At 44.9% G+C, this 16,324-nt stretch overlaps 1 protein-coding gene across 1 annotated transcript in view; it reads right to left on the minus strand.

Annotated features, from left to right (window-relative positions):
- Positions 1-218: 218 nt before the first annotated feature.
- The window catches only part of LOC307045206 (voltage-dependent P/Q-type calcium channel subunit alpha-1A-like), a 166,811-nt gene continuing 150,705 nt past the window's right edge, over positions 219-16,324 (minus strand). The window contains 3 exon segments of the mRNA XM_079690737.1: positions 219-9,480; positions 11,349-11,608; positions 15,388-15,589. Of these exon segments, the coding sequence (XP_079546863.1) occupies positions 8,758-9,480; positions 11,349-11,608; positions 15,388-15,589 (1,185 nt within the window). The 3' untranslated portion in view covers positions 219-8,757.

The following is a 16,324-nucleotide window of genomic DNA, read 5'->3' on the forward strand; positions in this document are numbered from 1 at the left end:
ATTTCTAAAATATATATATATTTTTTTTACAAATTCCATTTACTGTGTTTATGCATGCACTCTTACACACCAGAGCAAATCCCTTATATGTGTGAACCTACTTGGCCGTACACCTGATTCATCCGGACTGAAGTGTTGAAGCGTCCTCACACGTTCAAAAAGCTGTTCTGAGAATATACTGTAATATGATAATGAAATAAAGCAGACAAGAGGACGGGTAGAATGCATTCTCTCTGGTTTATTCAGGTTCTTTAGGAAGAGTTCTGTTTGAAATTACAAAATGCACTGGTAGAAACAGCAGAGATAGATAGAGAAAGAAACAGAGGGAGAGAAAGAGATGGTCAGAGAAAGAGAGGGAGAGAGAAAGAAGGGATTTCATATCCAGAATAAACGGGAATAACATCACCAGATTCAGGTTCAGGCAGCTCTTTACTCTCAAAGGGATTGTTTTTCATCAAGGAAAATCTTTGTTCTCCTTCTCCCCCTTTTTTTAAATCTTTTTTTTTTTTCTGTAATGTTAGTTTAAGTGTGTATCTATCCTTGTTGTTCCCCCACGGTTTTTCCCCCGTGAAATAACTCGCAAATATAACAAACAAACATTCTTTGATTTCATCACCAAAGTCATTTCCATTTTTTTTTTATCAGGATGGATTTTCTTTTTTTTGTCAGGTTTTTTTTCCTTTTTTGTTTTTAAAAATAGAAGAAAAAAAGAAACACATTGCTCTTAAAAACATCTATCTATATATATTTTTACATATATATACTTTTTTCTTCATATTTATTTTTTTAATTCCTGAAGTTGACTTGTTACCCCACAAAGTGGCATGCACATTGCACATGCAAATCTGTAATTAAATACTTCTCTTTTATCTTAAATTGCCATGTATGTTTATTTTTTCTCTTTTTTCCCCAACTTGCTGAGTGAATCCTGTATGGTTTTCTACTGTGGCACTGGTTCGGTTTCTACTGGGTCGATGAGTGTCGATGGTTTGCATGGCGATGAGATGAGTGGTTGCTTCGGTTCCCAACGCATCTCTGCAAAAACACCTACATTATAACTAAACCCTTTGTAGCTAGTATTTAAACTCTAGATACACATTTTGGGGTATTTGTTGCATTTTATGTCTCAAACAAGCACGTCATATTTGGCTAAAGTTTTGGGGAATCAAATTTCATTTAAAATCCAATAACTCCTATCAAATGAAAAGTTCGCAAAACCAAGAACAAAAGCCCATGAAATATAGTAAAATCTGGTTTAAGGACCCTCACGTTTTCTCTGATTACACCCCAAAACAACGTTTTGATAGATGAAACATCAAATCTGTTCTACAAAGGGTTAACAAGAATCCCCTGTTCATGGCATCTCGAGATGTTTTGGGAGAGATCGGCCTCCAGCGTTCGGGAGACGCTGACGTCAAAAGGTGAGTACAGATCTTCTGGAAGCAACTCGTCTTCATCGGGTTGATGGAGATGGAGAGAAATGGAAAGGGGGGAGAGATGGATGGAAGGAGAGAGGAGAGGAGAGGAGAGGAGAGGAGAGAGGGACCTTGGGTTTGCTTTTTTGCGAGGAATCAATTCACTGTAAATCAACACAGAGAAGTACGGAGTCCAGCAGGTATAAGAGACAAACGCTTTGATAACTTGCACATCAATGAGTATGTCATCAGTATAGAGTGCATTTTGGAAGTTCTGCCTTTGGAAAGTGCAATATATTATATTTCTGTATCTGATTTAAGTGTGAATAAATCCAATTAAGCACATTTAGTCCCGCATTTAGATGTTTCGGTACTCACTGCCCACTCCGTGTTTTGCACTAAACTGCAGACAAAGTTAGCAACTAGCTAGTAAATATCAAAGAACAAAATGTTCTCTTTGCCGCATACCAAAATAGAGCTAAAAGGAGTGTGAATAAGGGACTTTAATTCATCAGGTGAATACAAAACACGATTCCAAATCAATGCTTACGTTGCTCTGTGTCAGTAGCTAACTGTTAGCATACACATTGGCGATGCCTGCCTTCAAATTTAGTTTGTGGTTATGGCATTTCATGTTTAGGACATGAAAGTCGTGTTCTTGGCTTTCAATGTCAATATTAACGTCTTTTGGCGTCTAGAAGTTACAGAGTTACTGACAATTAGGTAAGCTAGCGAGGAGGGAATTAAAATGCCTAATGTCAGAGGAAAACAAACATGAAGCCAGTGGGGATATCATCATTTCCCTCATACATATAATGAAACTACTAAGAATAACTTAAATTACAATATATCTTCGAAAACACTTCATACACTTTTTCCTGCCCCCAGTAACAGATGAATGCAGTTTTGAACATACTGTAGGCCTTTTTTATGCAGTGTCACATAGTGTCCACAATCTCAGTTAATAAGAAATGTGTGAAAGCAATTACGAACTCAAGTGAATGAACAAAATCATCAGGAAATTCAACTGTAATACCCGCTGGACTCCTTAAAGACGTACACAAAGACGCAATCAGACTGCAGACGGACTATCACACCCACTGCATACAGACACCTTTCATAATGAGTGGTGATGGTGAAAGCTCAATCCCACCACCTTGTGTTCATGAATGGTATTACAGGAGGAAGGGGCGATGTGAAGAAAAGAGAAAAACAGAAGAACACAATGAGTTTTTCAGAAAGTTTATGGATTATATACAGAAAAACCAAAATATACAGTGGAATGGGTGAGAGAAATGACATGATTATTTTACTCCCGCCTCCACCTCCCACCCGTTCAGGGTTGAATAATGATCCCAGAGGAAAATGAGGAGTGGGTGAGGGAAGGTTGGAAGGAGATGAAGGTGGTAACAAGGACACTAAAACCTCACATGCATACTGCGATTGTCTCATCGTGTCCTGTACAGTGTAAGGCACTGAGGGTGACCTACTGTAGCTGATGTTGTCAGGACACACACACACGCACATACACACACGCACATACACACACACACACACACACACACACATAATAATAAACGTACAAATACACTGACCTCCACTCACTCACATATTTTCCTTATATATGCATACATTCCACTTAGTGCTGAAACGATTAGTTAACTAATTGACTGTCATTTGATTCTGAGCTTGTAATCTTAATTGCTATTTATCTATTCATATATATATATAGATATTTCACATTAATAAATATTAAAATGTGTGCATTTTCAGTCAAATATTGACATACACATTGTTTTTGTGTACTATTTGCATTGCCTGCAACTCATCATAGAGTCAACTGCCTTTTCATTTTCTTTCGAGGTTTATTTTATTTGATGTTACAAGAAATATTATCTTTACTTATCATTTAGGGTATTGAACGTTACTTAAGGGAACATTCCATTATACCATATATTCCCTGAATGTAAGTCATATTTTTGGCTTTTCGTAACCAAATCAACACATGTGCATGGTTTAGCTCAAAATATGATATGAACCTATAGTCCAGTCAAAAAATGCAATGTGTTTGATCATGTCAAATTAATTGCCGGATTAATAAAAGATATAAATAATTAGTTTCAGCACACTCATGCACCACACACATGCTTAAACACAGTCACAGTCACACACACACGCACCCACACACACACAGTGAATGTTTCCCTGTCGCAGCAGTGGCCCCGCCCCCCTCACAGTGGGACAGAGCCTGGGTGGGTGACGGTGACAAAATGGCTTCTGAGCATGAGGATGAGTCCGAAAAGTGGTCCAGTGCCATTGTGAAATTGTGTGTTAACATCACTACGACTTCTGCTGCTCCCCCCCCTCCCCCCTCCACCGCAAACAGGACCATACATCATTAAAATCTCTCATTTGCCTTTTGCCCCTCCCGCCTCTCCCTCCTTCACTCTTGACCACACACACACACACACACACACACACACACACACACACACACACACACACACACACACACACACACACACACACACACACACACACACACACACACACACACACACACACACACACACACACACACACACACACACACACACACACACACACACACACACACCTAGTGCTGTACAAAGGGGAGACCACGGCGTGGCTTCAGCTACATAAGCACAACTTTTGGCAGCACTACTGTACATTAAAACCCACTGTGTAGTTTTTTTTTAAAGAGAGCCCTTATTCGTGTTTTTGTCGACGCGTTGCCTCACGACTGACCCACTGACACAATTTCACAGCCGACTGAGTGGATGGTTTGGTGCGATTGTTAGCTTTTCCTTCGTCCAAAAACGAAGAAGAACCAAAAGAAAAGATAGTCCGATGGGTGACAGAAGCCGGAGGTGAAGACACAGACAGCTGATGTTGGTAAGAAGCAATGACTTAGCAAAAACTTTGCAATCCCCCCCCAGCCCCGTTCAAAGAAAACAACGAAAGAAAAATCAAATGTTCACTTTTTCCCCCAAAGAATGGGGTTTGTTTTCGGAAAAGCACACACACACAACATGCTTTCACACAAAGGCATTGTTGTGTGTCGGCCATTTTGGATCCGCTGTTACAATTCTGGACAAGCGAGTGGTGTCGTGGAGCCAAAATGGAGGTTGGTTTTTCCTGCCTGTCTTTCAACACGCCGGTGTCGGGGTTGGTGCGTCGGCAGATGAGGGGTCAGAGGGTGTAATGAAGTCAGTGAAAGGGGAGAAGAGGGCGGGGGAGGGGGGGGGTCAACATTACAACGTCTGACGCCATGCCAGGTAAAACCATACAATAACTCAATCCGAGGCCTGCTTGTTTTGTAGCTGTCTTTTCCCTATGTTGTCTAACTAGCTAGCTAACTCTAGAGGGACCTGAGAAGTAAGCGAACCGCTTTGCACCTCTGTAAACCTCTCACTACACCGCCTGAAACTGGACCCACGACATTTCCTGGATTGACACAAAATGCCCTGCCTAACAGGGAGTTGAAGCCAAGAGGGCTAGCTTGTTAGCAGCATCCGATAAATCAACAATGACGTCAAAACCATGAGGCTCTGATTCAAACTGTTTGGAACTCTTTAGATTTTTTGGCAACTCCAAATACACGTTTATCTTTGAATTAGATATTTTTTCGATTAGGTCATGTATGGATTTCGCTACTTCAAAGCTAGCCTCTTGGCTCATCCCTCACTGTGACCCAGTCTCAAAACCACCGCTATCCCCGTTTCTAAACTAGCATGGGAGCCGGTGGGACTCTTAAGGCGTAGTGTGGTTGATGTCAACTACTACAGAGGGTAAAGGGGGGGTACTAAGGGCGAGGAGAATGGGGAGTGACAAATGTGACTCTGATACAGAAGGCACTGTGGCTCTGTAGGGGTTTTGAGGAAAACGTCCCCACCTGTCGTAACCTTACTTAATAGAAGGTGTGGGCAGAGGGGTTATGTATTTGCGCCCCCTCGACTCCCGCCAATCAAATCAACGAAAAGAAAACCCCCCTATCCCCATCTTCACTACGCTACGCTCAACTACTAGGCCTGGAGGCAACACATTTCGGGAGAGGAGAGAAAAAGATGAGGGAAAAGGTGACGAAAGGGGTTTCACTGTGTGATGTCAAGAGACGTGTGCAAACGAGGTGTCGATCTTTACGATTAGATTCGTTAATCCGTTCTACAGTACCGTATTGTTGCAGGGTTTCCTCCGAAATAATACCATGAGGATGCTTATGAGGTCTGCATAGTGTCAAAACACGTGGACTGGGGTTTGTCTTCTGGCTTATGCGACTGCGAAGAAAAACAGTGCGAGGTTCCAAGAGTAGCTAGATCGTCAACCGTGTCATGAGCATGAACGGTATGCAAAATAAATAAATATCTGAAACTCTAATTATACTCTGTCTGTTATCTATAACTACATCTACTGGTTTATATCTAGATTTATACGTACTTGATCATCTATATATTTATCTATACTTTATCATCTTGTCTTAAGAGTTATTGAATACTCAATAATTATTGTCCTTCATAAAAATAAGGATGACAATAGAAGTCCTATAAGTGTTTCTGTCTTGTAATGCCTTTAGTGTCTTCAGTGTCGCTTTCTGGCAAGCTGAAAGAACAGATGTCAAAGCAAATGGACAGAAAAAGGAAAAAAGGTAGATGAGGAAAGAGAGGTTGGCGGATACTGTAGTGGGTTTTGGCAGAAGAGGTTTCAGCTTTGCTACAACCTCATATGATTGGATTGGGGATTTTGGTGACTGTTCTCTGGTTATCCAGACCTGAGAGAAGGGGTTGGGGGAGGGAGGGGTCGTCAGCATTGGCACAGACAGGCAGACAGAAGGACGGGCCGACAAACGGACAGATATGGCGTCTCTCAGGCTACATCCATGTTTCCTGACTGCGACTGGACTTCGTCTATATATCTTACAAAGATATAAGAGACAGGTATACGTAGAGGTTTTCAGTCCGGGTCTAGAAAACAGAATGTGGCCTGGAGGCTGTCCTGTAGAGGGGGAAGGCAGGGCGGATAATGTGCGCTGATAACTGCCCCCTGGTGGCAAACATAGAGAACAACACCTACCTAATACTGACACCAACATTGTACCACCAATACTGTGCTGTCACTGCCGGCAACTGATCGCACTACAAAATGACAGAGCCAGACAGAGGGAAAAGGTTGAGATTCTAGTTTTTGGCTGATAGTGGAAGAATTCAACCTTGGTAGAACTTTAACTTCAGGTTGGTCTGAAACCTCTGCAATGTAAAACACAAACTCTTCCACATTCTCATTGATCCGGTCTACCCCAGCCTTTGAAAATGAATTCTTGATCTTTGGGTTGGCTTGACAAGAGTACGACCCCCACACATCTTTGCATGTCAGGTACTGAAGCTCCCCTGACTTCTACCTTCACCATTGTGTAGAGAGAGTGTATCTTAAGAGTTGCGTTACAACACGCAGCGCTGCAAAGTGGATGTTCCCAAGCCATCCTCGCCCCAAAGCATTAGGAACCCGGTGATTGAACGGGGGGATAAAAAACATAACGGATGTAAACAAGATGGACATAGCATACTTAAACTCCAAATAACAGGACAACAAATCTACAGCAACAGTTCCATCAATCAATCAATCAATCAACAATCAATCATCAGTATCATCATCATCATCATCATCATTGTCATCGTCATTTTGCATTGACATTGATATCATTATTCATAAGACTATCATCATTAACAATAATAAATCAAGTGTGGTAGGAGTCCGCTTCTCTCCACTCTTTCTCCCTCTTGTTTCTCAAGCAGAAAACAGGAATGGGATCCTGCGGGTCTTCCAGTCTTTTTACAGGTTGTAGACACATAGATCTCGAACGGTGTCGGCAGAAAACTCAAACAAAATGGCCGACTGTCAAACCGTAAGTCCCATTTGAGATGTAAAATAGAGAAAGAGTGTCTGAAAGACGAGGACTTCTTTTGTAAACTTAAATGCAAAGTTTCCTATAAAGCCCCCAGGTCCCACCCACACCAGTTAGATTTCCTCTCTAGTATGTACTTAATCAATCATGCAGGTTTCCATCAAATGTTGGACTCCGAAAAAGATCAAAGGAGGTTGAGCGAATGCAACAGAAGAACCAAGCTCCAATGTCCGAAGAAGAACAAGAAGGAGAAGTAATCGATAGAAGAAATACTGAAGAAATACGTCTTTTTCCCCATCCCTCCTCTCCTCTCCTCCGCCCTTTTCAACGTGTGATGTGATTTCCTGTCAGGTCATCCCTCACCTTTGCACCAGGTCGTGTAACTGAGGAGGAAGGGGCTTGACGAAGTGTCCGACTACCTTCTCAAGTTATCTGAGCCCACCCCCCCAATTGCGCACTCGAAAAGGAAGTGAGCCCACACGTGCCCCACCCCCCTCCACTATCACCACTGGCGAACAGGAAGTGATGTCACACCAGCTCCGTCAGCATTAAGTGAGTCTTTAACAGTAAACAGAGATGATAAAACTCATCAAATATCAGCCAGCGCTGTGATTGGCTGGTTTTTGCAGTATAGGCGGAGCTTCCTGGTTCTGTCCCTTGGAAAGGAAAAAGGTCAAAGATAAAGTGGTTGTTCTCCCTTTTTTTCTTTTCATTGTTTGTCATGTAAAGTTTGATTTTGTTCTTCATTGTTCAAGTTTGATTTTCTGGAGGCATAGCTTGGCATGTAAGGGTTAGGGGGTCCTGGCTTTTTGTTAATTTATTTTTCTTTAAACATATCTGTTCGAGGAGCAAACTCAAAGCAGTGGACTAATTTTCAGGCTTTTACATTTAGCAGACTGGCCAGCGACAGATAGCACACATCTGACGAAACTAACCAATCAGGCGACAGTCTGGGAGAAGCCGTGTTAGGACTCATAAACCGTGATCATCCCTGACCTTTTTATATGCTCCTCCTTCGCTTTTTTGTTCCCACAACTTTCTTTTCCTTCTGCAGCCTGGCCTTGCTGGTCAAGCATAGAAATCTGGGAAGTGTAGTTCTGAGAAGGAGAGAGGTAAACTGTGCCCGGGCCTCGCCCTAGCTGAGTCTTGGCTGTCTCTTTTTCATTTCATCCATGTGCTGCTCTGTCACTGAAATGAGTCTTACAGAAAATCTGTAAAAAGGCTTTTTGCAGCAACCTCCATCCCCCTCGCCCCGCCCTTTTTTTCTCATTTAGAGTCCGAAGGGTGAAGGTAGAGGGTGTCCAACCCCCATTCATATTTTCACCCCCTCTGCTTTTTTAAAAGTCTACATATCCAAGGCCAGAGCACCGGAGGCTGCTATTCTTCTCCTCTCCTGCCCTCATCCCTCGCCCCCTGTGGTTGCTAGCACCAGTCATCCTCGTCCGTCTCACTATAAGGTTCATGCAGGCCCTTGCGGGGCCCTCGAGCATGGGGGGGCCGTTGGTGTGGATGTGGTGGCACCCCGGGTGGCCCCCGCCTATGTGGGGAGGGTGAGGATGAGCGGTAACCATTGGGCACCCTACGTGGATGCGGGTGAGGGGGCGGAGGGGGCCCATGGTGGGCAGTCCTAGGTGAGCGTGGGTGAGGGTTTCCCCCATGTGGGTGGGGGTTGCCATGAGAGAGACTTTGCTCGTAGGCAGGGGGCTCGTGGTGCCGCTCGTACTCGTAGTCGCGCTCATAGAAGGGCCCGTCGCCCTCCAGGCTGTCCCCGGGCGGACCCCCGCTCCAACGGCCTCGGTGAGGGGACCTGGGGGAGCCGTGGAGAGGCGAGCGCGGGGACTGGTGCCTGGGGGAACGCGGGGAACCGTGCAGGGATGAGGACCCCCCGTGCTGGGGAGACGCTTGGCGTGACGGGGGTCGATGGTGATAGCCTCTCTCGTGGTCTGGAGGGGAGAAGTGTCGGGGGGAGGGCGAGCGCAGTCGGCCCGGACCTGGGGGGCCGTAGCTGGCCTTGCGGACGGCGGGGGAGTAGGTTACATGTGGACGGGGGACAGCTGGGGTCTGGGGCAGCTGGCGACGGCCTCTCCGCGGAGTGCTGGTCCCCGAGGTCGAGGGGACCGGGCTGCCGCTCACCGAACTACTGCCCTACAGCAAAATGTAAACAAGGAAAATCAAAACGCACCACCACCACCACCACCACAACAACAACAACAACAACAACAACAACAACAACAACAACAACAGAGACCAGAGTAGAGCAGAGAGGAGGTAGGTATGGAGGTAAGGAGTAGGTAGGTAGGTAGATAGAAAAGTAGGTAGATAGGTAGTTAGGTAGGTAGGTAGGTAGGTAGGTAGGTAGGTAGGTAGGTAGGTAGGTAGGGTAGATATATAGAAAGGTAGGTAGGTAGGTAGGTAGGTAGGTAGGTAGGTAGGTAGGTAGGTAGGTAGGTAGGGTAGATATATAGAAAGGTAGGTAGGTAGGTAGGTAGGTAGGTAGGTAGGTAGGTAGGTAGGTAGGTAGGTAGGGTAGATATATAGAAAGGTAGGTAGGTAGGTAGGTAGGTAGGTAGGTAGGTAGGTAGGTAGGTAGGGTAGATATATAGAAAGGTAGGTAGGTAGGTAGGTAGGTAGGTAGGTAGGTAGGTAGGTAGGGTAGATATATAGAAAGGTAGGTAGGTAGGTAGGTAGGTAGGTAGGTAGGTAGGTAGGTAGGGTAGATATATAGAAAGGTAGGTAGGTAGGTAGGTAGGTAGGTAGGTAGGTAGGTAGGTAGGTAGGGAGGTAGGTAGGTAGGGTAGATATATAGAAAGGTAGGTAGGTAGGTAGGTAGGCAGGTAGGTAGGTAGGTAGGTAGGTAGGTAGGTAGGTAGGTAGGTAGGTAGGTAGGGAGGTAGGTAGGTAGGTAGGGTAGATATATAGAAAGGTAGGTAGGTAGGTAGGTAGATAGGTAGGTAGGTAGGTAGGTAGGGTAGATATATAGAAAGGTAGGTAGGCAGTTAGGGTAGATAGATAGATATATAGAAAGGTAGGTAGGTAGGTAGGTAGGTAGGTAGGTAGGTAGGCAGGTAGGTAGGTAGGTAGGTAGGTAGGTAGGTAGGTAGGTAGGTAAGATATATAGAAAGGTAGGTAGGCAGTTAGGGTAGATAGATAGATATATAGATAGATAGAACACCATTGAAAATCATTCAAAAACATTGATGAGGCAAATAATTGACATCAAGAAGCCACACGTCACGTTGAGAGAAATGGACAGAAAGAGAAACAGTGATAAAGAAAAAAAGCGTAACACAAAAAGGAGAAATTGATATCCATAAGTAGGTGTGTGACTCTTCGTGAACTTTTACTCGATGATAAAGAGTCGTTGAGGCAGGTGCTATATTGGAATTCAAACCTTACATTGTTGATCTAGTGTAAAACAAACACAGCTGATTCTTGCATTTGATTTGCAAGAAACATATCGATCTTTTTATTTTAATACCTGACGGCTAGTTCACACTGCACGACTTTCTTGACTTGCTCAAGAGGGAGACAAAGCCAAATGGATCGCAAGACTTTGGTTGGAAAGGAAACCTGAAGTAGGGATCGGCCGAATAACTTTATGGATTGCCCGATACTGGACGTACATGAATCTTTGGAGAATAGATGGAAGAATACTCATCTGGAATTTCTCCGGGTTAAAGGTCATGTAATTTGACCGTTGGGTTGCAGGTTGGTCATGTTGTGTGAAGACCACAATGACTTCAAGAAAGCTAATTGATGTAATTTGGACATTACAGCAATCTGACAACTTTGAAATCATGTAGCGTGATCTTAACTAAAGAAATGCTACTGTGACTTCAAGATTGACTTAATGACAGTACAGAACATCTCAAGGCTATTTGGGTCTTTATCCAACCTGCACACACTTACACACGTTATATAAGAAACTCTACAAATATAGAAATGAAGAAGAAGGAACAGTAACAGACAGTGTTGGACAGAACTGAGAAGCTGTCCCTAATCTTGGCATTAACCTCGGTGTCTTTGGAGCCCACCTGTCTGTGTCCTCGTCCTTCCGGCCCCTCGCTGGGGGAGCGGGACCAGTGGCGGTCCTGGGGGTGCCTGGGGGGGTAGTCGTGTCTTTCAGGGCCGTAGCGCTCCTTGTCCATGGAGCTGTGATGGTGATGGTGGTGATGGTGGTGGCGACGGTCCTTGGTCCGGCCGCGGTCCCTCTCGCGCTCCTTTGGAGGAAGGTCGCCCGACTGCGTGGTGGTGCTGAGGTCTGTGCCCAGACCTAGCAGGGAGATGCCTCAGTTTACATTTGTAAAAACAAAGCCACTCTTTATTTTATTGAGAGTTATATAGAGTTTATCTAGAGGCATACAAATGAAGCCAATCCCCCTTTTTACCACAGAAATTAGCATTATCTTTTTAAAAGCGGAAACTCTAAAAAAAAAACGAACTTTCTGATTGCCAGTAGATGAGTATGCCTTTCAGTTGCTATGTCCAACATGCTAGGAAGCATAGTAAAGAATCAGTGCATGACATTAAGGATTTTGGGAGATGAATTATAAGATGAACCACCACAATATTATATTGTTCAATTTCATTCTTCATTTCACTTGTTTGTTTGTTCTTGTTTGTGTTTGCTCGCTTGCATGCCCTGCATATCTATAAGAAATACTTAAGTTGTTGGTCAAGACACTTTCCATCTGATGAAGGCAAATGCCTTCCCAGATGTAAAAAAGTAGAAAACATTACATTCAGTTGTAACTGCCAAAACAAACATTATGTACATTATTATGGCCCCTGCTAAAAATATTTGTAATGTTATCTACTGTAAATTGGTCGAACGAATGCCTCCTCATCCGGAAGCTGACCGAGCAGACCCGAGCAGCAGTCGAGAGGAGCCGAGCGCATCCGCGAAGCACACAAAATGGCGACGTCAGAGTTCCCGTTAGCCGGCAAATCTAAATCTCTTCGGTCAAAATAATTTCCCTTTAGCACCGCTTCAGTTGCACCACTTATGTGACAGACAAGAAGAGTATGTGACAGACAAGAATAGTCAATTCTAATGTCTAACACTTCATGTGGAGAAAGAGATGTCCTGTCTGGGTTGATTGTGCGTTGATCTGTTGGTAATGCCTCGGGGTTCCGGTGGGCATGTAAACAAATGCATAATGTTGCGCGATACTTTGTGGCCTCAACCAGTTGCATAGCGACACTTATTGTTTAGGTGTCTTTTAATAAGCAGGTAGTCATATCATTAGCTAGAATTAGCTGGATCTGATCGATATGGACATAAACGCGAGTGAAGTCTAATCTGATGGGACAGAGAGATCAGCTGCTGCTGACGAGTCGACACACAGCTCTGCATGATCACATGCAGCGGTGAGCGGACAAAACACACACCTCAGGTTAGAATATCACACGTAGCTATTTGAATTACCTCTCACACTACCGTAACTAGTTATAGATATGCTTAGTTTTACTCTCGGGTCACTCATTACTGGATCCGCGAGCTGCATAATACTGGCATAATAGATTGCCCGATCGGGCCACCAGCAGGTTTCATTGCCCGAGATAAATACTAGATGGCCCCGGGCCATCGGGCAGCCCTTAATGCCGAGCCCTGAGAATACAAAGCAGTTATGGTGGTGACTTTTGTTTTTTTCAAACTCTCTCCCTGGTGATTGTGGGAACAGTGTAACGTGAAAAGAATAGACATTTGTTTAATGAATTGTATGTTTGTTGTTGCAGAAATACATTACACATGTGCAGTCAAACTGAAGCACAGCACATTAATTAACAGCAGCATCACTACAGAGTCCTCTCCATCAAATTAGAGAGCTCTCCAATCATCAAGAGCATTCAGGGTATAACAGTGCCAGCCGTGTTGCATTCGCTCCACAGCTCAAGCAGGCAATTTGCACACGCAATTAGTGGTGAAGTGGGCAATGTTCTTTTGAAGGGCTTCTTTGTGCAACAACTTGACTTGCATACATGTAGTGAATGTGATGACAACTCTAATCTCTTAGCTCAGGGGTTTTCAAAGTGTGGGTAGGTGAGCCTCCCCTCAGAGAACATAAGAACAGCCGCGGCCCCCCCCTCCCAATTATTATTGCTGTTATTATTATTATTGTTGTTGTAAGCCCGAATGGTCTCAACCATATTGCATCAGTAACGTGCACTTGTTATTATAACAAGATCGCAAGGACGCTGGTAGCGATCGGAAAATTGAGTGTTGTTCAGTTTGTGTGTTGTGGAACATGCGTGTGCGTGCATGAAAATATACCACACACCCAATTACAATAGCATGTTCAATTCACTACCCTGGAAGTTAATACAGTTGTTAAAGTTGGAACAGCCTGTGGACAGCCGTTCTTCCTTGCATGTCAGTCGCCGACACCTTCTTACAAAGCACAGGCACATCTAGCTGCAGCACGACCCGTATATTTCCGCACGTCGTGTTCTCAAGACATATTTTTTTTAACATTTTCAACATGGTGGATAAATCCTTATATGCTCCCGGCAACACACTGAACGTCAACTTTGCCTCCTTATTACACTCACCCCTACTTTAGTGGGAACAATGAGTCTGCGTCTTTGATGCACACAGGAATAAACGCAGATCATACTCTGGCTGCAGCCTTTACCGGTTCTTGCTTTTGATCAAAGTCAATGCGGAAAACCTGCACTCACACAGGTAGGTGGAGGTGAAGGGAATGAGCACTCACACAGGTAGGTGGAGGTGAAGGGAATGAGTACTCACACAGGTAGGTGGAGGTGAAGGGAATGAGCACTCACACAGGTAGGTGGAGGGGAAGGGAATGAGCACTCACACAGGTAGGGGGAGGGGAAGGGAATGAGCACTCACACAGGTAGGTGGAGGTGAAGGGAATGAGCACTCACACAGGTAGGTGGAGGTGAAGGGAATGAGCACTCACACAGGTAGGTGGAGGTGAAGAGAATGAGCACTCACACAGGTAGGTGGAGGTGAAGGGAATGAGCACTCACACAGGTAGGTGGAGGTGAAGGGAATGAGCACTCACACAGGTAGGTGGAGGTGAAGGGAATGAGCACTCACACAGGTAGGTGGAGGTGGAGGGAATGAGCACTCACACAGGTAGGTGGAGGTGAAGGGAATGAGCACTCACACAGGTAGGTGGAGGTGAAGAGAATGAGCACTCACACAGGTAGGTGGAGGTGAAGGGAATGAGCACTCACACAGGTAGGTGGAGGTGAAGGGAATGAGCACTCACACAGGTAGGTGGAGGTGAAGGGAATGAGCACTCACACAGGTAGGTGGAGGGGAAGGGAATGAGCACTCACACAGGTAGGGGGAGGTGAAGGGAATGAGCACTCACACAGGTAGGTGGAGGTGAAGGGAATGAGCACTCACACAGGTAGGTGGGGGTGAAGGGAATGAGCACTCACACAGGTAGGTGGAGGTGAAGGGAATGAGCACTCACACAGACAGGTGGAGGGGAAGGGAATGAGCACTCACACAGGTAGGTGGAGGTGAAGGGAATGAGCACTCACACAGGTAGGTGGAGGTGAAGGGAATGAGCACTCACACAGGTAGGTGGAGGTGAAGGGAATGAGCACTCACACAGGTAGGTGGAGGTGAAGGGAATGAGCACTTTTACAGCCTTTTTGGCGAGGTGGGGGAACTCGGTCTCCACAGACAGCCACAAGTGGGCAAGTGTCACTTTACTCGTCTTTTTCTCGTTCTTTTGTGTCTCACGCTGCGCCCCCCCTGAAGCTCTCTGGCGCCCCCCAGGGGAGGCGCGCCTCACACTTTGAAAACTGCTGTCTTAGCTCAATGAATGCACAGATTGCTGTAATCGGACCAACAACTGACATTGAGTTGACTGTCCAGCGTTACCTCATGCTACGACTATGACAAGGATCCATCAACTCTAGATATCTAATGACATTGTGTTTATTGTACATTCATAGAATCCAAAGTTCTAATTGCTAACACCTTTCGAGGTTTTAGGACTCATTGCTGCAACACAGTATCAGATACGTGCCTTAAGATAGTATAAGTGTCCGCTCTGAGTGACTCACCCGTGTCAGCGTCGGTGTATCTGGTCAGCGAGCGCTGCGAAGCCTGGTGATTCCTGTCTCTGTGCCGGCGACCTCCTCCGTGTTTCCCCTCCTCAGAAACCACCCTCTCCAGGGAGTAGTCGTCCAGCCTCACCCCCCGACCCGCACGCCCGTGGACCAGACTGGAGGTGGAGCGGCGCATCGGACTGGTGTCGGTGATGGTCTGCGTGGAGGAAGGCGCGAGTAAAAGAAAGGAAGAGAGAGCGATAGACAGAAAAGAGATACAAGTAGAGGAGGAGAGAGAAGGAAAGAAAGAGAGAATAAGAAAACAGGAAGTAAGATTTAATGCATCATGATTGGTAGTCCTCAACTCTGAGAAGGACAACCCTAGTTTCTCTTGTTTAATGAGTGTATGATTACTGCATGTCGTTGAATGTCTGTACTATGGGACCGATCCTAAATAACATATCTAAGCATTTCTGCATCCCATTAGCTTTACCCATAGCACCTGGAGTCGCAAGCTAACAACCCTTTGACAAGCACATCTAATACCATGCGTCTTCACCATAACATGTAGGAATGAAACAGGGATAAACAGGGAACTGACAGCAAGGGGACAAAGGGGCAGAGAGACAGAGAGCAAGCATGAAGGAGGGCTGTAGAAACCATGCCTCACATGCACCTACTACCGGAATGTTCCAGATGGCAGCCATGTTTCATTTGAATCATTGTCAAGCACATCAGGTGTTTGATGGGCAGTGGTGAACTTCTAATTTGACGAAAGCATTACAGTACTTTTCCCTTAAATAGTTTCTTACATTTTCAGTGTGGACAGAAGGCACACAGGTATTAACAACCTGAGTGAATAAGCACATTTACCAACACTATAGAAGCATGTGTTGCTGAATGTTACCTAACACATCCACAAAATCTAATTCCAAGCTAATTTAGCGTTTCT

Source organism: Notothenia rossii, assembly GCF_949606895.1.
Source record: "Notothenia rossii genome assembly, chromosome: 1".
In the NCBI taxonomy this organism is placed as follows: Eukaryota; Metazoa; Chordata; class Actinopteri; order Perciformes; family Nototheniidae; genus Notothenia; species Notothenia rossii.